The sequence below is a fragment of the Petromyzon marinus genome, chromosome 53, assembly GCF_048934315.1.
Source record: "Petromyzon marinus isolate PM22_M1 ecotype Great Lakes invasive population chromosome 53, UKy_Petmar_22M1.pri1.0, whole genome shotgun sequence".
Taxonomy (NCBI): Eukaryota; Metazoa; Chordata; class Hyperoartia; order Petromyzontiformes; family Petromyzontidae; genus Petromyzon; species Petromyzon marinus.
The window spans coordinates 1,405,309-1,427,086 of NC_133719.1; the positions used below are offsets into that span (position 1 = coordinate 1,405,309).

General features: G+C 54.1%; 1 protein-coding gene across 1 annotated transcript in view; it reads left to right on the forward strand.

The window, feature by feature from the left end:
• The window catches only part of LOC116953858 (protein kinase C epsilon type-like), a 109,541-nt gene that overhangs the window by 77,635 nt on the left and 10,128 nt on the right, over positions 1–21,778 (forward strand). Inside the window, exons 6-14 of the mRNA XM_076051894.1 lie at positions 8,309–8,343; positions 9,713–9,795; positions 11,231–11,360; positions 12,136–12,269; positions 12,971–13,067; positions 13,789–14,045; positions 14,445–14,693; positions 16,124–16,278; positions 19,216–19,354. Coding sequence (XP_075908009.1) covers positions 8,309–8,343; positions 9,713–9,795; positions 11,231–11,360; positions 12,136–12,269; positions 12,971–13,067; positions 13,789–14,045; positions 14,445–14,693; positions 16,124–16,278; positions 19,216–19,354 — 1,279 coding nt within the window. The remainder of the gene's footprint in view (positions 1–8,308; positions 8,344–9,712; positions 9,796–11,230; positions 11,361–12,135; positions 12,270–12,970; positions 13,068–13,788; positions 14,046–14,444; positions 14,694–16,123; positions 16,279–19,215; positions 19,355–21,778) is intronic.

Here is a 21,778-nt window from a genome sequence, read left to right on the forward strand (position 1 = left end):
GTAAACAGCAGTAACTCTGATTAGCCCGGTTGGCTCTGTACGATGCGGTCGAAGTTCAACATTTTTTCACTCACACAACCAATACCAAAACCCGCTATTTGCCACGAAGTGCCCGTGACGTCACAACGGCACATGCTGTGCACTTTGAGGCCACGTGAAGTGTCGAAGGCTCGCTGACAGGAGCTGTTAGGACAGACCCAAGTGCCATGGGTTGCCTAACTGAGATGACTTACAGATGCACCACCTGTATGCCCCACTGAGCCAACTCTCTGCATTCTATCCGCCCGACGCACTGCTCAATGTTGTGAGTGTTACTCCTCTGCCCTCCGTTGTTGCTGGAGAGCAACTGCCACCAAATCCCCAGCAGCGTCCTTCACTAACCTCCTTCACAAAAGCCGATCTTGACACTGCTGGAACAAGTCATCTGCAAGTTCAATCAGCTCCACATCCTCTTGTACTACATGAGTCCATCTCTTATCTAGCCCATACTGAGCCCGTTTAGCCCCCTATATATGGCAGAGCAGAAGCTGCTTGGGAATGCGGTAGCATTAAATAGCTGATAAAAAGATAATGCCGCTCAATTTATTCTGAGTGAGACCTTGGCTGCAAACCGGAGCTGGTCATAAGCACACCGCCCAGGTATGGAAAGCTCTCCACTCTCTCCACAACTGCCCCATCACTCATGGGGAGCTGAGGGAGGGGAGTGTTTGATGGCATAAAATACCCAGGCAGGTGCTTTCTTTTGCGGAGCTGATGGTGAGTCCCCATCTTGGGCATCGATCAGCCTCCCATTGTATCTGTACCGGATGGAACTTCCACCGGTACAGTGAGGGAAAAAAGTATTTGATCCCCTGCTGATTTTGTACGTTTGCCCACTGACAAAGAAATGATCAGTCTATAATTTTAATGGTAGGTTTATTTGAAGAGTGAGAGACAGAATAACAACAATAAATCCATAAAAACGCATGTCAAAAATTGTATAAATTGATTTGCATTTTAATGAGGGAAATAAGTATTTGACCCCCTCTGCAAAACATGACTTAGAACTTGGTGGCAAAACCCTTGTTGGCAATCACAGAGGTCAGACGTTTCTTGTAGTTGGCCACCAGGTTTGCACACATCTCAGGAGGGATTTTGTCCCACTCCTCTTTGCAGATCTTCTCCAAGTCATTAAGGTTTCTAGGCTGACGTTTGGCAACTCGAACCTTCAGCTCCCTCCACAGATTTTCTATGGGATTAAGGTCTGGAGACTGGCTAGGCCACTCCAGGACCTTCATGTGCTTCATCTTGAGCCACTCCTTTGTTGCCTTGGCCGTGTGTTTTGGGTCATTGTCATGCTGGAATTCTTATCCACGACCCATTTTCAATGCCCTGGCTGAGGGAAGGAGGTTCTCACCCAAGATTTGACGGTACATGGCCCCGTCTATCGTCCCTTTGATGCTGTGAAGTTGTCCTGTCCACTTAGCAGAAAAACACCCCCAAAGCATAATGTGTTCTTGGGGTCATAGGCAGCATTCATCCTCCTCCAAACACGGCGAGTTGAGTTGATGCCAAAGAGCTCCATTTTGGTCTCATCTGACCACAACACTTTCACCCAGTTGTCCTCTAAATCATTCAGATGTTCATTGGCAAACTTCAGACGGGCATGTATATGTGCTTTCTTGAGCAGGGGGACCTTGCGGGCGCTGCAGGATTTCAGTCCGTCACGGCGTAGTGTGTTACCAATTGTTTTCTTGGTGACTATGGTCCCAGCTGCCTTGAGATCATTGACAAGATCCTCCCGTGTAGTTCTGGGCTGATTCCTCACCGTTCTCATGATCATTGCAACTCCACGAGGTGAGATCTTGCATGGAGCCCCAGGCCGAGGGAGATTGACAGTTCTTTTGTGTTTTTCCATTTGCGAATTATCGCACCAACTGTTGTCACCTTCTCACCAAGCTGCTTGGCAATGTTCTTATAGCCCATTCCAGCCTTGTGTAGGTCTACAATCTTGTCCCTGACATCCTTGGAGAGCTCTTTGGTCTTGGCCATGGTGGAGAGTTTGGAATCTGATTGATTGTTTCTGTGGACAGGTGCCTTTTATACAGGTAACAAGCTGAGATTAGGAGCACTCCCTTTAAGAGTGCGCTCCTAATCTCAGCTCATTACCTGTATAAAAGATACCTTGGAGCCAGAAATCTTTCTTATTTTCCTCATTAAAATGCAAATTAATTTATACAATTTTTGACATGCGTTTTTCTGCATTTTTTTGTCTCTCACTGTTCAAATAAACATATAATAAAAATTATAGACTGATCATTTCTTTGTCAGTGGGCAAACGTACAAAATCAGCAGGGGATCAAATACTTTTTTCCCTCACTGTACATCCATGGAGATCTTCTCGAACTACATGGACAAGGACGATGTTAAATAGTATAGGGGCCAGAGGACATTTCTGTCACACTCTGAGGTGAACAGGGAATGGCTCCGACTCCCGGCCACGTAGTTTTACCTGGGCCTGCCCAACATCATGAAGGTGCTTAATGATTGTGAGCAGATAGTCAGGGACTCCAAAAGCACGAAGAGCAACCCATAGCCCAGGCCTATTGATGGTTTCATAGGCCTTGACCAGGTCAATAAAGCAGAGATGTAGGTCCTGTCAGAATTCCTTACATGTCTGCTATAGCAGACGCACAAAATATATGGCATCTGTGCAGGACCGTCCTGGTCTGAAACCACATTGGGGTTTCAGCAAGCCTCTCCTCAGCGTGCCTGGTAAGGCGATGTTGATTAATCCTTGCCAGGACCTTTCCCGGCACACTGAGGAGGGAGAAACCCCGGTAGTTCTTGCAATCAGTGTGGTCCCCTTAAAAAAAAAAATGGGGACCAGAACGGCATCCTTCCAATCCTGCAGAATCCTTCCTGTAGACAAGACCGTCATAATGATTTCACATAGGGCAGTCTGTACACAAACGAAACCATCCCTCAGCAATTCGGTTAAAAGGTCATCTCTCCCCGGCGCTTTGCCTGGTTTCAAGCTCCAGATTGCTCTTCGCACCTCCTCAACAGATGGCACCTCAGCTGACCACTCACAAGGAGTGGCTACTTCCTCCAATATTTCAGACACAGCAGCACCAGCAGGGTCAACCCCGCCTTGCCCCTATGGTTGTTGTTTGAGCTGAGGGGATTCTCCCCCAAGACCTCGCAGATTTGCTCAGTAAAAACTGCGAACCTGTACTTGGGGGTTGGAGATCGGCTCACTTTTATTTCCCTTAAGGATGGTGATAAGTGTAGCGCGCCAAGTTACTTTTTTGATGGTGGGAGTGGGCCTGCCGCTTACTTTCAACATTCCGGAACAGCTCCTCTGTTAGCCAGGGCTTCTGGGGAGGCCTGGACTGCGTACCCAATGCAGCCATAGCAGCTGCTTTAGTAGCTGTCTTGGAACACACTGATTTCTCTTCGACGTCAGGAGGAGGTGGGGGGGGATGTCAAGCCCAGTTGCAAGTGATGATGAAATTCTTGCTTGCAACCTTCGTCAGCTAGACGGGATCAGGCCATTGTGGCTTGGAGTGGAGTCCTTGATAGATAATTATCACCACAGTGAGAGAATGGTAGGCACAGCTTACAGATGACAAGCCGATGGTCAGTAGGTAGACCAGTTCCACGGTAGGTCCTGATGTCAAGGACGTGGGCCTGCATTCACTGTTTTGTAACTATGTAGTCCAGAATGTTTTTGCTTGGACCCAGTGTACATTCATGATGTTGTGTGAATGCGCTAATGCCAGAAAAGCTTGTTGGTGATTACAAGCTCATGGTCTGCACATAAGTCTAGCAGCTTCCTACCGTTGTCATTGAGCTGATCTGGCCCATGCTTTCCAATCATTCCAACCCAGGTGTCTGCGTCATGACCCACTCGGGCATTATAGTCACCCAATAGGATGATTCTATCTCGAGGAGTGACATCAGGCAGCACCTGGGACAGAAGGTAATAAAAGCCATTTGACTCATCAGCGTGGGCAGCATCAATCCACTGATGTTCATCTTTGGTGGGGGTGTAAGAGGCCGTCCATAAATTACGTCACGCACCTGGGGGGGGTTAGACAAATGTGACGGGGGGGGGGGGGGGTTTGAGAAATGTGACGTCACATCAAAATGCGCAACTTTTAATAAATATAGCCAACACGTTCTCCTTAATTAAATAGACTTTTTAATAAACTTTTTCTCCTACAACAGAGTGCAGCGCCACGTTAAATACGCACTACAATGACAATAGTTTAAAGCGATTTGAAGCGTGTTTTATTTATATTTGGGGGGGGGGGGCAGAGCTTTGTGACGTCATATTTAAGGGGGGGTTGACTTTTTGCGACGCCGTGTGACGAGGGGGGGGGGTTTCAAAAATCGTCCAAAATCGCGTGACCTCATTTATGGACGGCCCCTTAGCCACTATCACCACTATCCCTCTCGTCTCGTTGATGGAGATGCGAGTCCTCAATAACCTGGGACTCACAGCTGCCCACGCTTCCACACCCCCTTCATCCTTTTGTTCAAAAGAAGAGCTGCTCCCTGTTGGTTGGCAGTTTCCTGCAGAGAAGTGTGGGGACTGGAACCAGAACCAGGCCACCGGACCTCCTTTACACCACAGAGGTCCTGGCGGTACCGGTGCAGCTTCCGACAGAGGAATGGAAGTCTCTCCTCCACGGCAAACGTTCGGACATTCCACGTGGCCAACCTCGGTGTTCTCCTGAAGTGTTCTTTGGTTCTTTCGGTAAAGTGACATAGAGAGAAATATAAATATCACGTGAATACAAATAAAAATAATAGTGAAAAATAAAAAACACTTATGGAGACTAGCCTGGATCTTAATCTGAGTGAGTGTACTGGCAGTCTGTAATGTAGACTGTAGCCTGGTTATTAAGTTTGATGAGTGTACTGACAGTCTATAATGTAGACTGTAGCCTGGTTATTAAGCTGGGTGAGTGTACTGGCAGTCTATAATGTAGACTGTGGCCTGATTCTTAAGTCTACATTATAGACTGCCAGTACGCTCACTCATATTAAGAACCAGGCTACAGTCTACACGAGTGTTTTTTGATTATTTGTTTTTTATTCACTTTTTTTATCTACGTGACTTTACCGAGAGAACCAAATAATATGAATTCCTGCAGTCACGAAAATTCTCCCGAAGTGTTTCTTGACAAGCCCCGAGGGGAGGGGGGTAGAGTCTGTCTCCACCAAACGGGGTCTTGCCAGCAGGCGTCACGGACGCCTCTCCTCCCCGGAGGCCTCCAGCACGAGCTCACATGATGGCTGTTTACACCGCAGGCTATTGGTATAAGTCAGAGGTTAACAGCACCCTCGCAGCACACGCTGACCATCGCTCACTCACGAGCAATCCCTCACCACCACATTGTTCTCCTCTTGCGTGCCACGATGGCAATGTTCGAGGTCTCTGCTGCTGCTGCTGGCCACGACGAGAGGGCTTCAGCAGAGACAGTGAGAGAGAGTTTGTGTCAGAGAGTTCGTGTCAGAGAGAGAGAGTTTGTGTCAGAGAGTTCGTGTCAGAGAGAGAGAGTTTGTGTCAGAGAGAGAGAGTTTGTGTCAGAGAGAGAGAGAGTTTGTGTCAGAGAGAGATAATTCGTGTCAGAGAGAGAGAGTTTGTGTCAGAGAGAGAATTCGTGTCAGATAGAGAGTTCGTGTCAGAGAGAGAGAGTTTGTGTCAGAGAGTTCGTGTCAGAGAGAGAGAGAGTTTGTGTCAGAGAGAGAGAATTTGTGTCAGATAGAGAGTTCGTGTCAGAGAGAGAGAGAGTTTGTGTCAGATAGAGAGTTCGTGTCAGAGAGAGAGAGTTCGTGTTAGAGAGAGAGAGAGAGTTTGTGTCAGATAGAGAGTTCGTGTCAGAGAGAGAGAGTTTGTGTCAGAGAGAGAGAGTTTGTGTCAGATAGAGAGTTCGTGTCAGAGAGAGAGAGTTTGTGTCAGAGAGAGAGAATTCGTGTCAGATAGAGAGTTCGTGTCAGAGAGAGAGAGTTTGTGTCAGATAGAGAGTTCGTGTCAGAGAGAGAGAGAGTTCGTGTCAGAGAGAGAGAGAGAGTTTGTGTCAGAGAGAGAGAGAGTTTGTGTCAGAGAGAGAGAGAGTTTGTGTCAGAGAGAGATAATTCGTGTCAGAGAGAGAGAGTTTGTGTCAGAGAGAGAATTCGTGTCAGATAGAGAGTTCGTGTCAGAGAGAGAGAGTTTGTGTCAGAGAGTTCGTGTCAGAGAGAGAGAGAGAGTTTGTGTCAGAGAGAGAGAATTTGTGTCAGATAGAGAGTTCGTGTCAGAGAGAGAGAGAGTTTGTGTCAGATAGAGAGTTCGTGTCAGAGAGAGAGAGTTCGTGTTAGAGAGAGAGAGAGAGTTTGTGTCAGATAGAGAGTTCGTGTCAGAGAGAGAGAGTTTGTGTCAGAGAGAGAGAGTTTGTGTCAGATAGAGAGTTCGTGTCAGAGAGAGAGAGTTTGTGTCAGAGAGAGAGAATTCGTGTCAGATAGAGAGTTCGTGTCAGAGAGAGAGAGTTTGTGTCAGATAGAGAGTTCGTGTCAGAGAGAGAGAGAGTTCGTGTCAGAGAGAGAGAGAGAGTTCGTGTCAGAGAGAGAGTTTGTGTCAGAGAGAGAGAATTCGTGTCAGATAGAGAGTTCGTGTCAGAGAGAGAGAGTTTGTGTCAGATAGAGAGTTCGTGTCAGAGAGAGAGAGAGTTCGTGTCAGAGAGAGAGAGAGTTTGTGTCAGAGAGAGAGTTTGTGTCAGAGAGAGAGAATTCGTGTCAGATAGAGAGTTCGTGTCAGAGAGAGAGAGTTTGTGTCAGATAGAGAGTTCGTGTCAGAGAGAGAGAGAGTTCGTGTCAGAGAGAGAGAGAGTTTGTGTCAGAGAGAGAGTTTGTGTCAGAGAGAGAGAATTCGTGTCAGATAGAGAGTTCGTGTCAGAGAGAGAGAGTTTGTGTCAGATAGAGAGTTCGTGTCAGAGAGAGAGAGTTTGTGTCAGATAGAGAGTTCGTGTCAGAGAGAGAGAGTTTGTGTCAGAGAGAGAGAGTTTGTGTCAGAGAGAGAGTTCGTGTCAGATAGAGAGTTCGTGTCAGAGAGAGAGAGAGTTTGTGTCAGATAGAGAGTTCGTGTCAGAGAGAGAGAGTTTGTGTCAGAGAGAGAGTTTGTGTCAGAGAGAGAGTTTGTGTCAGAGAGAGAGTTCGTGTCAGAGAGAGAGAGTTTGTGTCAGAGAGAGAGTTTGTGTCAGAGAGAGAGTTTGTGTCAGAGAGAGAGTTCGTGTCAGAGAGAGAGAGTTTGTGTCAGAGCGAGAGTTTGTGTCAGAGAGAGAGTTTGTGTCAGAGAGAGAGTTTGTGTCAGAGAGAGAGTTCGTGTCAGAGAGAGAGTTTGTGTCAGAGAGAGAGTTTGTGTCAGAGAGAGAGAGTTCGTGTCAGAGAGAGAGTTTGTGTCAGAGAGAGAGTTCGTGTCAGAGAGAGAGTTCGTGTCACAGAGAGAGAGTTTGTGTCACAGAGAGAGAGTTTGTGTCAGAGAGTTCGTGTCAGAGAGAGAGAGTTCGTGTCAGAGAGAGAGAGAGTTCGTGTCAGAGAGAGTGAGAGAGAGTTTGTGTCAGATAGAGAGTTCGTGTCAGAGAGAGAGTTTGTGTCAGAGAGTTTGTGTCAGAGAGAGAGAGTTCGTGTCAGAGAGAGAGAGTTTGTGTCACAGAGAGAGAGTTCGTGTCAGAGAGAGAGTTCGTGTCAGTAGAAAGAGAGTTCGTGTCAGAGAGTTCGTGTCAGAGAGAGAGAGTTCGTGTCAGAGAGAGAGAGTTCGTGTCAGAGAGAGAGAATTCGTGTCAGAGACAGAGTTCGTGTCAGAGAGAGAGTTTGTGTCACAGAGAGAGAGTTCGTGTCAGCAGAGAGAGAGTTCGTGTCAGAGAGAGAGTTCGTGTCAAAGAGAGAGAGTTCGTGTCAGTAGAGAGAGAGTTCGTGTCGGAGAGTTCGTGTCAGAGAGAGAGTTCGTGTCGCACACACCACAGTCGTGTTCACTATATGGCCCACAGTTGCACCACTGCAGCTTACGAACCCCACCACCTGAGTTCGATTCCCACTCACGGCCAAACACACGTGACGGTGAATATCCAAACTAGTCCTGGGTCTCACGTGGGTCGACTCAGCCTGGGGCAGTGCGTAAAAAAGCATCGCCACTAGGGAGACAAAGGCGGCCAGGCTTGGTGCTGGCCACCCATCCCCCCTCTTGTGCCGTGCCGACCCTCATAGGTGATCGTGAATGGCACTTGTCCACACGGTCTGTTGAGGCTACGCGGGGGATCTTTGTCTTTGTGTGCGTGTGCAGGGGAGTTATAGGCAAACAGGGTTACCAATGCCAAGGTAAATAGCATCCCCACCATCACCCCCACCATCACCACCCCCATCACCACCCCCACCACCATCACCATCCACACCATCCACACCATCACCACCATCACCCCCATCACCACCACCACCATCACCATCCACACCATCACCCCAACCATCACTACCCCCATCACCACCATCACCCCCATCACAACTCCCATCACCATTACCACCCTCATTACTACCGCCAACAACAACAGCCGCCATTCGCCACTAAGTGGCAGTGATCTCACCACGGCGCCCGTGCCAGGCCAGGTGCACTTTGAGGCCTCATGAAATGTCAAAGACTAGCTGACAGGAGGTCATGGGACAGACCCAGGTGCCATGGGTTGACCGACTGTGATGACTGGCAGATGCACCACCTGTGCCCCCTTCTGTGCCAACTTGATGTGTTTTAGCCGCCTGGCGCTCCGCTCGTTGTTGTGAGTGTTGCTCATCTGGACTCCGTTGTTGCTGGAGGGCGACTGCCCCCACATCCTCTTGTACCACATCACTCCATCTCTTCTCTAGCCCGTGCTGTGCCCATTTAGCCCCCCTATGCAGCTAAACAGAAGCTGCTAGGGCATGCAGTGACTGGGCATGTGGGCTACATGACCCAGCCAACGCAGATTTGCCTGCCGGAGGAGCTCACTGATGGGACTTTGTCCAGATCTTTCGAGGATTTGTGAACTCCTCACACAATACAGCCTGGTTAAACCCAGGATGGATCATAGGCAGGCCAGCCTAAATGTTTCTAACCGGCGAAGATGTTCCATCAGGGGGATACACGTTTCACAAGCATAGAGAAGGGAGGGCATGACTGTAGCCGAGAAGACCTGAAGCTTCGTGTGGAGCGACAGACCAGGTAGCTTCCACACAGTGTTACGCAGCCGATTAATAGATATTGCCGCTCGACTGATTCGGGGTGAGACCTCTGCTGCCAAACCGGAGATGGTTATGAGCACGCCGCCCAGGTATGGGAAACTCTCCACTCCCTCCACAACTGCTCCATCACCAATGGGGAGCTGAGGGGGTGGCGTGTTTGATGGCACAAAATACCCAGGCAGGTGCTTAGTGTTGGTGGAGTTGATGGTAAGATCTCCACTACCATCACTACCCACATCACTTCCCTGACTACCATCAGCACCCCCATCATTATTGCCACCCCCATCACAACCCCCATCACTGCCCACATCACGACCCCCACCTCCATCACTACCCACATCACCATCACAAGCCCCATCACTACCCACATCACTTCCGCCATCCCCATGACCACCCCATCAAGTTAAATCGCATCCCTGCCAATCCGACTCGCGTTCTTATCTTGGATCCCCCCACTGGTCCCGCCCCTCCCCCTCAGTGTGCACGTGCGTTGTTCACAAGCGATGTCATCAGCTGATCATCACGCGCTGTCCCGGCATGAAGAGAGACTCCTCCCCCGAGGTGATGCCATCACCCACATCACCATCGCTGCCACAAGCACCATCACCACGGGCAGCAGCAGCAGCACCACCACAAGCAGCATCGCCATCACCGCAACCGTCACCACAAGCAGCATCGCCATCACCGCAACCACCATCACCGCAACCACCATCACCACCACAAGCAACATCACTGCAACCGCCATCGTCACCACAACCACCATCACTGCAACCACCATCACCACCATCACCACCACCAGCAGCATCACCATCACCACGGGCAGCAGCAGCACCACCACAAGCAGCATCGCCATCACCGCAACCGTCACCACAAGCAGCATCACCGAAACCACCATCACAAGCAGCATCGCCATCACCGCAACCACCATCACCACCACAAGCAGTATTGCCATCACTGCAACCACCATCACCACCACAAGCATCATCGCCATCACCGCAACCATCATCACCACAAGCAGCAGCATCGCCATCACCACTTCCATTATCACCACGAGCATCATCACTGCCATCACCACCATCATCTTCACCACTCTGCCCATCACCGTCACTGTGTGCGCAGCGGGGGAGCGGTGGCGCAGTGGTTAGCGCAGCTGCGCTACGAATGGCGGCGACCAGAGTTCGATTCCCGCTCACTGCTACCACCACCAGTGACGGTTATCGGAACATGGTCCTGTGACTCCTCTAGGTCGACTCAGCCTCAAATGAGTAGCTGGTGCGGTGTGTAAACATCGCCACTAGGGAGACAAAGGCGGTCGGGCGTGGTGCTGGTCACCCACCCCTTCGTGTACCGTGCCGGCCTTCAAAGGTGCTCGCTAACAGCACTTGCCCCGACAGTGTATCAAGGCTATATGGGGGATCTTTGTCTTTGTATAAACATCGACACTGGAGAGACAAAGGCGGCCGAGCGGACGTGGGTGCTGACCACCCGCTCGTGCGGCGTGTCGGCCATCATCGGTGCTACTCACTGGTGATGGTAGAGGTGATGGTGGTGGTGGTGGAGGTGATGGTGGTAGTAATAGAAGTGGTGGTGGAGGGGATGGTGGTGGTGGTGGAGGTGATGGTGGTAGTAATAGAAGTGGTGGTGGAGGGGATGGTGGTGGTGATGGTGGTGATGGTGGTAGTAATAGAAGTGGTGGTGGAGGGGATGGTGGTGGTGGTGGAGGTGATGGTGGTAGTAATAGAAGTGGTGGTGGAGGGGATGGTGGTGGTGGAGGTGATGGTGGTGGTGGAGGTGGTGGTGGAGGTGATGGTGGTGGAGATGATGGAGGTGGTGGTGGAGGTGATGCTGGTGGTGGTGGAGGTGGTGATGGTGGTGGTGATGGAGACGATCGTGGTGGAAGTGGTGGAGGTGGAGCACCTATGCCAAGTGCTCGCAGCGCTTGCCCCCACAGTGCGTCGAGGCTACCCGGGGGACCTTTGTGTTTGCGTGCGTGCAGGTCGGGGGTCAGAGGTTCAACATCAACGTGCCGCACAAGTTCTACATCCACAACTACAAGGTGCCCACCTTCTGTGACCACTGCGGCTCCCTGCTCTGGGGGCTGCTCCGCCAGGGACTCCACTGCAAGGGTGAGGAGTGCTGGTGGTGGTGGTGAGGAGTGGTGGTGGTGGTGAGGAGTGGTGGTGGTGGTGGTGAGGAGTGGTGAGGAGTGGTGGTGGTGAGTGGTGGTGGTGAGGAGTGGTGGTGGTGAGGAGTGCTGGTGGTGGTGGTGAGGAGTGGTGGTGGTGGTGAGGAGTGGTGGTGGTGAGGAGTGGTGGTGGTGGTGAGGAGTGCTGGTGGTGGTGAGTGGTGGTTGTGAGGAGTGGTGGTGGTGAGGAGTGGTGGTGGTGGTGGTGAGGAGTGGTGGTGGTGGTGAGGAGTGGTGGTGGTGGTGAGCGGCGGTGGTGGTGAGCGGAAGGGAGGGGTGGGGGTACGTCTCCGTCTCACGGTGTGTCTGTGTCTCCATGTCACTATCTATTTCTTCCGTGTCTCATTGTGTGTCTCCGTGTCCCCGTGTCCCCGTGTCTCTGTAACGCCCTGTGTCTCCGTGTCCCCGTGTCTCTGTAACGCCCTGTGTCTCCATGTCCCCGTGTCCCCGTGTCCCCGTGTCTCTGTAACGCCCTGTGTCTCCATGTCCCCGTGTCCCCGTGTTCCCGTGTCTCTGTGTCTCTGTGTCTCCATGTCTCCATGTCCCCATGTCTCTGTGTCTCCGTGTCTCCATGTCTCCGTGTATCCATGCCCCCGTGTCTCCATGTCCCCGTGTCTCCATGTCTCTGTGTCTCCATGTCCCCGTGTCTCCATGTCCCCGTGTCTCCATGTCCCCGTGTCTCCATGTCCCCGTGTCTCCATGTCTCCGTGTCCCAGAGTGCCGCATGGACGTGCACCGCCGGTGCGAGCGGAACGTGGCTCCCAACTGCGGGGTGGACGCGCGGGAGATGGCGCGCGTCCTCGCCACCATCGGGGTCACTCCCGACAAGATCAACCAGCCCCGGAGGAAGGTGGACAACGCTCGCCCACTCACTCACCAACTCACTTCTCCAACCACCGCCACGCTCACTCACTCACCCACTCACTCACCACCTCGCTTACTCACTCACCCACTTACTAACCCACTCACTCACTCCTCCAACTACCGCCATGCTCACCCACTCACTAACCCACTCACTATCTCCTCTATTTACCACCTCACTCACTCGCTCACTCACCCACCTGCTCGCTTATTCACCCACTCACCCTCTCACCCTCTCACCCACTCACCCTCTCGCCCTCTCAGCCTCTCAGCCTCTCACCCACTCACCCTCTCACCCTCTCACCCTCTCACCCACTCACCCTCTCACCCACACACCCACTCACCCTCTCACCCACTCACCCTCTCACCCACTCACCCTCTCACCCACTCACCCTCTCACCCACTCACCCTCTAACCCACTCACCCACTCACCCACTCACCCTCTAACCCACTAACCCACTCACCCACTCACCCTCTCACCCACTCACCCTCTCACCCACACACCCACTCACCCTCTCACCCACTCACCCTCTCACCCACTCACCCTCTCACCCACTCACCCTCTCACCCACTCACCCTCTAACCCACTCACCCACTCACCCACTCACCCACTCACCCTCTCACCCTCTAACCCTCTAACCCTCTCACCCACTCACCCTCTCACCCCCCCTCCCCCCCCCCCCCAATCAGGGAGGCACCCCCCCTCTGGTCCTGGCTGGAGACGGGAAGCAGCACAGTCACGTGGACAGGTCCAAGTCGGCCCCACCCACACAGCCACAGCCTGAAGGTGAGCAGCATCATCAGCAAGAGCATCATCATCATCAGCATCATCATCAGCAGCAGCATCAGTAGTAGCATCTGCATCATCAGCAGCAGCATCATCAGTAGTAGCATCGTCAGCAGTAACATAATTATCAGCAGCAGCAGTAGCATCATCATCATCAGCAGCATCATCAGTGGTAGCATCAGCATCATCATCAGCAGCAGCAGAATCATCAGCAGCAGCATCATCAGCAGCAGCAGCATCATCATCAGCAGCAGTAGCATCATCATCAGCATCATCATCAGCAGCATCACCATCAGCATCATCATCAGCAGCATCACCATCAGCATCATCAGCATCACCATCAGCATCATCATCAGCAGCAGCATCACCATCAGTTACATCAGCAGCATCACCATCAGTATCATCATCAGCAGCAGCTTCACCATCAGTATCATCATCAGCAGCAGCATCACCATCAGTATCATCATCATCATCAGCAGCATCACCATCAGCAGCAGTAGCATCATCATCATCATCATCAGCAGCATCACTATCAGCATCATCATCATCAGCAGCATCACCATCAGCATCATCAGTAGTAGCACCATCAGCAGTAACAGAATCATCAGCAGCAGCATCAGCAGCAGTAGCATCATCATCATCAGCAGCATCATCATCAGGTTGCACATTCCTGATCAACTAATCGCCTCTCCTCCCCCCTCTCTCTCGCTGGGCCTTGCAGATGTTGAGGAGGAGGGCCACTTCGGTGTGAGGAAGGCTCGGTCCTTCAACGGCGGTGAAGGGGATGGAGGAGGAGGAGGAGGGGGGGAGGCGGGGGTCGCCGTGGAGGGTGGGGGACTGCCTCTGCCACCTGGGTTCGCTGTCGAACCGGGAGGGGGGAGCCCAGCCGACGGCTCCCACGAGGTGGCACCGCGTCGGAAGCTGGGCCTGGGCGACTTCAACTTCATCAAGGTCCTGGGGAAGGGCAGCTTCGGGAAGGTGAGGGAGGAGGGGAGGGAAGGGGGCGCTTTTTCATCGTGCACCCCAAAACGGTGTGGGTGGCACATTCGCTCGCACGTGGGTGGGCGTCTTCAAAGTTCCTGGGGCTTGTGGGATATTTTGCTGGGTGCACCCTCAGTTGCACTGCGGGTGTGGTCATCCGAGGAGCGTGTGTCCAACCTGCACCCACGTGTCCTTTAGCAAAGTGCACCCAAGTGAGTCTTGTCATTTCACAAAGTGAACTCAAGTCTCTTGTGCACCCAGTAATGTGTCGTTTCTCAAGGTGCACCCCAGTGAGCCGCATGCCATGTCATCTCACAAAGTGCATCCAAGCGAGAGCTTCTGTCATTTCACAAGGTGTGTCGCGTTGATTCTCAAGCTGCACTCCGTGCGGCGCAGGTGCTGCTGGCGGAGCTGCGTGGCCGGGGGGGACGCCGGGCGGCTGGTGAGGGTGGTGAGGGTGGTGAGGGTGGTGAAGAGGGTGAGGAGGGTGAGGATGGTGGTGAGGTGTTCGCCGTGAAGGTCCTGCGCAAGGACGCGATCGTACAGGACGATGACGTGGAGTGCACCCTGACGGAGAAGCGCGTCCTGGTGACGGGGCGTGCTCACCCCTACCTCACCCAGCTGCTCTGCTGCTTCCAGACCGCGGTGAGATCACATCACCCCTAGCTCACCCTCACCCCTAGCTCACCCCTAGCTCACCCTCACCCCTAGCTCACCCTAACCCCTAGCTCACCCTCACCCCTAGCTCACCCCTAGCTCACCCTCACCCCTAGCTCACCCTCACTCCTAGCTCACCCTCACCTCTAGCTCACCCTCACCCCTAGCTCACCCTCACCCCTAGCTCACCCTCACCTCTAGCTCACCCTCACCCCTAGCTCACCCTCACCTCTAGCTCACCCTCACTTCTAGCTCACCCCTAGCTCACCCTCACCCCTAGCTCACCGTCACTCCTAGCTCACCCTCACCCCTAGCTCACCCTCACCTCTAGCTCACCCTCACCCCTAGCTCACCCTCACCCCTAGCTCACCCTCACCTCTAGCTCACCCTCACCCCTAGCTCACCCTCACCTCTAGCTCACCCTCACTTCTAGCTCACCCCTAGCTCACCCTCACCCCTAGCTCACCGTCACTCCTAGCTCACCCTCACCCCTAGCTCACCCTCACCTCTAGCTCACCCTCACCCCTAGCTCACCCTCACCTCTAGCTCACCCTCACCCCTAGCTCACCCCTAGCTCACCCTCACCCCTAGCTCACCCTCACCCCTAGCTCACCCTCACCCCTAGCTCACCCCTAGCTCACCCTCACCTCTAGCTCACCCTCACCCCTAGCTCACCCTCACCTCTAGCTCACCCTCACCCCTAGCTCACCCTCACCCCTAGCTCACCCTCACCCCTACCTCCCCTCACCCCTAGCTCACCCTCACCCCTAGCTCACCCTCACCTCTAGCTCACCCTCACCCCTACCTCACCCTCACCCCTAGCTCACCCTCACCCCTACCTCCCCTCACCCCTAGCTCACCCTCACCCCTAGCTCACCCTCACTTCTAGCTCACCCCTAGCTCACCCTCACCCCTACCTCACCGTCACTCCTAGCTCACCCTCACCCCTAGCTCACCCTCACCCCTAGCTCACCCTCACCCCTAGCTCACCCTCACCTCTAGCTCACCCTCACCCCTAGCTCACCCTCACCTCTAGCTCACCCTCACCTCTAGCTCACCCCTCGCTCACCCTCACCCCTCGCTCACCCTCACCTCTACCTCACCCCTAGCTCACCATCACCTCTATCTCACCCTCACCTCTATCACACCCTCACCCCTAGCTCACCCTCACCCCTAGCTCACCCTCACCCCTAGCTCACCCCTAGCTCACCCCTAGCTCACCCTCACTCCTACCTCACCCTCATTCCTACCTCACCCTCACCCCTACCTCGCTCCTACCTCACCCCTACCTCACCCTCACCCCTACCTCACCCCAACTACACACAGTGCTTCTGCTGTTACTGTTGCTGCTTCTACTACTGCTACTACTACTGCTGCTACTGCTGCTGCTGCTACTGCTGCTGCTGTTGTTGCTGCAGGACCGGCTGTTCTTCGTGATGGAGTGCGTGAGTGGAGGGGACCTCATGTTCCACATCCAGCGTGCACGCAAGTTCCCCGAGCCGCGAGCGCGCTTCTACGCTGCCGAGATCACCTGTGCACTCACGTTCCTGCACACCCACGGCGTCGTCTACCGGTGAGGCGCTCACCCCGCTCACCCTCACCACCCTCACCACCACTACGGGGGGTCTAGCGGTGAGACGCTCACCCCGCTCACCCTCACCACCACCACGGGGGGTCTAGCGGTGAGGCGCTCACCCCGCTCACCCTCACCGCCACCACGGGGGGTCTCGCGGTGAGGCGCTCACCCCGCTCACCCTCACCACCACCACGGGGGGTCTAGCGGTGAGGCGCTCACCCCGCTCACCCTCACCGCCACCACGGGGGGTCTCGCGGTGAGGCGCTCACCCCGCTCACCCTCACCACCACCACGGGGGGTCTAGCGGTGAGACGCTCACCCCGCTCACCCTCACCGCTACCACGGGGGGTCTAGCGGTGAGGCGCTCACCCCGCTCACCCTCACCGCTACCACGGGGAGGTCTAGCGGTGAGGCGCTCACCCCGCTCACCCTCACCACCACCACGGGGGGGTCTAGCGGTGAGGCGCTCACCCCGCTCACCCTCACCACCACCACGGGGGGTCTAGTGGTGAGGCGCTCACCCTCACCACCCTCACCACCACCACGGGGGGTCTAGCGGTGAGGCGCTCACCCCGCTCACCCTCACCGCTACCACGGGGAGGTCTAGCGGTGAGGCGCTCACCCCGCTCACCCTCACCACCACCACCACGGGGGGTCTAGCGGTAAGACGCTCACACTCACCACCACCACGGGGGGTCTAGCGGTGAGGCGCTCACCCCGCTCACCCTCACCACCACCACGGGGGGTCTAGCGGTGAGACGCTCACCCCGCTCACCCTCACCACCACCACCACGGGGGGTCTAGCGGTGAGGCGCTCACCCCGCTCACCCTCACCACCACCACGGGGGGGGGGTCTAGTGGTGAGACACTCACCCCGCTCACCCTCACCACTACCACCACGGGGGGGGGGGGGGGTCTAGCGGTGAGGCGCTCACCCCGCTCACCGTCACCGCCACCACAGGGGGGGGTCTAGCGGTGAGGCGCTCACCCTCACCACCACCACGGGGGTCTACCGGTGAGGCGCTCACCCCGCTCACCCTCACCACCACCACGGGGAGGTCTAGCGGTGAGACGCTCACCCCGCTCACCCTCACCGCTACCACGGGGAGGTCTAGCGGTGAGACGCTCACCCCGCTCACCCTCACCGCTACCACGGGGAGGTCTAGCGGTAAGACGCTCACCCCGCTCACCCTCACCGCTACCACCACGGGGGGGGGGGGTCTAGCGGTGAGGCGCTCACCCCGCTCACCCTCACCGCTACCACGGGGGGTCTAGCGGTGAGACACTCACCCCGCTCACCGTCACCGCCACCACAGGGGGGGGTCTAGCGGTGAGGCGCTCACCCTCACCACCACCACGGGGGGTCTACCGGTGAGGCGCTCACCCCGCTCACCCTCACCACCACCACGGGGAGGTCTAGCGGTAAGACGCTCACCCCGCTCACCCTCACCACCACCACGGGGAGGTCTAGCGGTGAGACGCTCATCCCACTCACCCTCACCACCACCACCACCACCACGGGGGGTCTAGCGGTGAGACGCTCACCCCGCTCACCCTCACCACCACCACGGGGGGGTCTACCGGTGAGGTGCTCACCCCCGCTCACCCTCACCACCACCACGGGGGGGGGGGGGGGTCTAGCGGTGAGACGCTCACCCTGCTCACCCTCATCTCAACACCTGTTTTGTTGTCAGAAAAAAGGGGAAAACCTATTCTCATATTTTGGTACTGGCAAAGGAGGCCCCATGATGTTCCCACGTGTTCCCGCGTGTTCCCACGTGTGTGTGTTCCCACGTGTTCCCACGTGTGTGTGTTCCCACGTGTTCCCACGTGTGTGTGTTCCCACGTGTGTGTGTTCCCACGTGTTCCCACGTGTGTGTGTTCCCACGTGTGTGTGTTCCCACGTGTTCCCACGTGTGTGTGTTCCCACGTGTGTGTGTTCCCACGTGTTCCCACGTGTTCCCACGTGTTCCCACGTGTGTGTGTTCCCACGTTTTCCCACGTGTGTGTGTTCCCACGTGTTCCCACGTGTATGTGTTCCCACGTGTTCCCACGTGTGTGTGTTCCCACGTGTTCCCACGTGTGTGTGTTCCCACGTGTTCCCACGTGTTCCCGCGTGTTCCCACGTGTGTGTGTTCCCACGTGTTCCCACGTGTGTGTGTTCCCACGTGTTCCCACGTGTTCCCACGTGTGTGTGTTCCCACGTGTTCCCACGTGTTCCCACGTGTTCCCACGTGTGTGTGTTCCCACGTGTTCCCACGTGTGTGTGTTCCCACGTGTGTGTGTTCCCACGTGTGTGTGTTCCCACGTGTTCCCACGTGTTCCCACGTGTGTATGTTCCTGCGTGTGTGTTCTCACGTGTGTGTGTTCCCACGTGTGTATGTTCCCGCGTGTGTGTTCTCACGTGTGTGTGTTCCCACGTGTGTGTGTTCCCACGTGTGTGTGTGTGTTCCCACGTGTTCCCACGTGTGTGTGTTCCCACGTGTGTGTGTTCCCACGTGTGTGTGTTCCCACGTGTGTGTGTTCCCACGTGTGTGTTCCCACGTGTGTATGTTCCCGCGTGTGTGTTCTCACGTGTGTGTGTTCCCACGTGTTCCCAAGTGTGTGTGTTCTCACGTGTTCCCATCTGCGGGTGTTCCCATGTGCACGTGTTCCCACGTGTTCCCATGTGCACGTGTTTCCATGTATTCCCTTGTGTGCGTGTTCCGCTGCATGTACTCCCATGTGTGCGTGTTCCCGTATGTTCATGTTCCCATGTGCGTGTGTTCCCGTGTGTTCCCGTGTGTGCGTGTTCCCGTGTGTGCATGTTACCATGTACATGTGTTCCCGTGTATTCCCGCGTGTTCCCATGTGTGTGTGTTCCCGTGTGTTCCCGTGTGTGCGTGTTCCCCTGCGTGTGACCCCCCCCCCCCCTGCGTGTGTTCCCGTGAGCAGGGATCTGAAGCTAGACAACATCTTGCTGGATGCCGAGGGGCACTGCAAGCTCGCCGACTTTGGGATGTGCAAGGAGGGCGTGAAGGACGGGGTCACGACCTCCACGTTCTGCGGCACCCCCGACTACATCGCTCCCGAGGTGGGGGGGCCGCGGGGAGGGGGGTGGAGGGAGGTTGGGGTGGGGGGGTGGAAGGAGGGGGGCGGTGGGTGGGGGGTAGGAGGGGAGGGAGAGGGATCTGATTCTGCCGAGGTGGCTGCTATCCACGCCGCTCGTTCCAACTCGCGCAGCTTAGGGCGTGGATGGGGCGAGGGCTTGTTAACTGCGTTACGCGGTAACCCGTTGGAGAACCGGTCACTGGTTCCAAGGGGAATATGAGCGAAGAACGCACCGATTGGCACGTTATGGTGGTTGTGGTGGTGCTGGTTGTTGTGATGGTGGTTGTTGCAGTGGTGGTGGTGGTGGTTGCGGTGATTGTGGTGGTGGTTGTGATTTCCAACAGCCTAAAATCGGTTCTAGCTAAATTATTGAATTTCGCAGTCACCCCTAAACACATCCCAGTGGATGATATCATTGCCCAGGTCGATGTAGCCCTTAAGGGTTTGGGACACATCACTGCAGACGTGGCAAGATCGGAAATCACTGCAATCCTTAAAAATGCAATGACACGTATCAGCAACTTCAGTAGGGATGAGCGCTTTGAGCTTTCTCAATTAAAAAAGAGAGATGACATCCTCATATTCTCAGCCGACAAGGGCAATTCCACAGTTATCATGGACAAAACCACATACAATAACACAATTCAGGACCTACTTAATGATGGTAGCTATGCAAAAATTAAAAGAGATCCCACCAACAGCTTCGTTATGAAAACCAACAATATCATCACTGATTCGACACCTTTAATCGAACCAACCAAGCGGTTTTCCTTAAAACCCTCTGCTGCTAGAACACCCAGATTTTATGGCTTACCAAAAATCCATAATGAGGGTACACCCCTTCGTCCTATCGTCTCCACCATTGACTCACCCACCTACAAACTGGCCCGATTTCTGTCTGAGACCTTACAACCATTCACTGGTAAGACCATCTCAGCTGTACTCAACTCAGCTCACTTGATATCTTCAATCAAGGACATCTCACTATCGACAGGTAATTTGCTCGTTAGTTTCATGTAGTCTATTTGTTTACCAAAGTTCCTGTGCCTGACACCATTGCAATCATTGAAGATTTGGTCCAACAAGGACTGAATGCTGATGTACCGGCCCTGGTTAGACTGCCTCACCAACACTTACTTCACCTGGAATGGAACATTCTACAAATAAGTTGAAGGTACCCCAATGGGTTCTCCCTCATCTCCGGTTGTAGCCAATGTTTTTTATGGAAACATTTGAGACAGATGCCATCCAGGCATCCACTCTACGTCCGTCCTTGTGGAAGAGGTACGTAGATGACACGTTTGTCATCTGGCCACATGGCCGACCAGCTCTGAACCAATTCGTCAACCACATGAATTCTATACACCCAGCCATCAAATTCACCATGGAGGTCGAAAAGGATAACAAGCTACTATTCTTGGATGTTTTCATCGAAAAGAGACCAGATGGCTCAATGGGCCACTCTGTCTACAGGAAAGCCACCCATATGGATGCCTACCTAAAAACCTGACTCTAACCACCATCCATCCCAGAAGAATTCCCTCATCAAAACTCTACACCATAGAGCTAGATGTATCTCTGACCATCACCACCTAGCAAGTGAACTGGAACACATACACCAAGCTCTCAAGAAGAATGGATATCCAGACTACACAATCCATAAAGCTATCACCCCAACCGTTGGGAAAGAACCATCTGAGGACCCAATCAAAACCATCACCTTGCCATACATAGCAGGGGTCACCAAATATATTTCCAAAATCATGAGCAAACACAAGATCCAGGTTCGATTTAACGCAGTACATAAAATTCGTGATCTGATCCCATCTGTGAAGGATGTGATCCCTGACATGCAATACCCGGCGTCTACAAACTAAGCTGTGTCTGCGGCAGTAATTACATTGGGGAAACTAAGCGACATGTCTCGGACCATGTTCGTGAACATAAGGCAGATCTGAAACACGGTAGGACCAATACCTCGGCCATGGGTGATCATTTCAACAGAGAAGATGGGTACAAAATCTGCAATCACTGGAAGGACGTTATCAACCAGTTTAACTAATAACTGGCTATAATGTTTCGATTTTAGACCTGGCAGCCATTTAATTGATGGAAGCCCACCACCGGGACCATCACTGCCCACTACTACCATCACCACTAGCAGTAGACCTTTATTGATGGAAGCCCACCACCAGGACCATCACTGCCCACTACTACCATCACCACTAGCAGTAGACCTTTACTGGTGGAAGCCCACCACCAGGACCATCACTGCCCACTACTACCACCACCACTAGCAGTACACCTTTACTGGTGGAAGCCCACCACCAGGACCATCACTGCCCACTACTACCACCACCTCTAGCAGTAGACCTTTACTGGTGGAAGCCCACCACCAGGACCATCA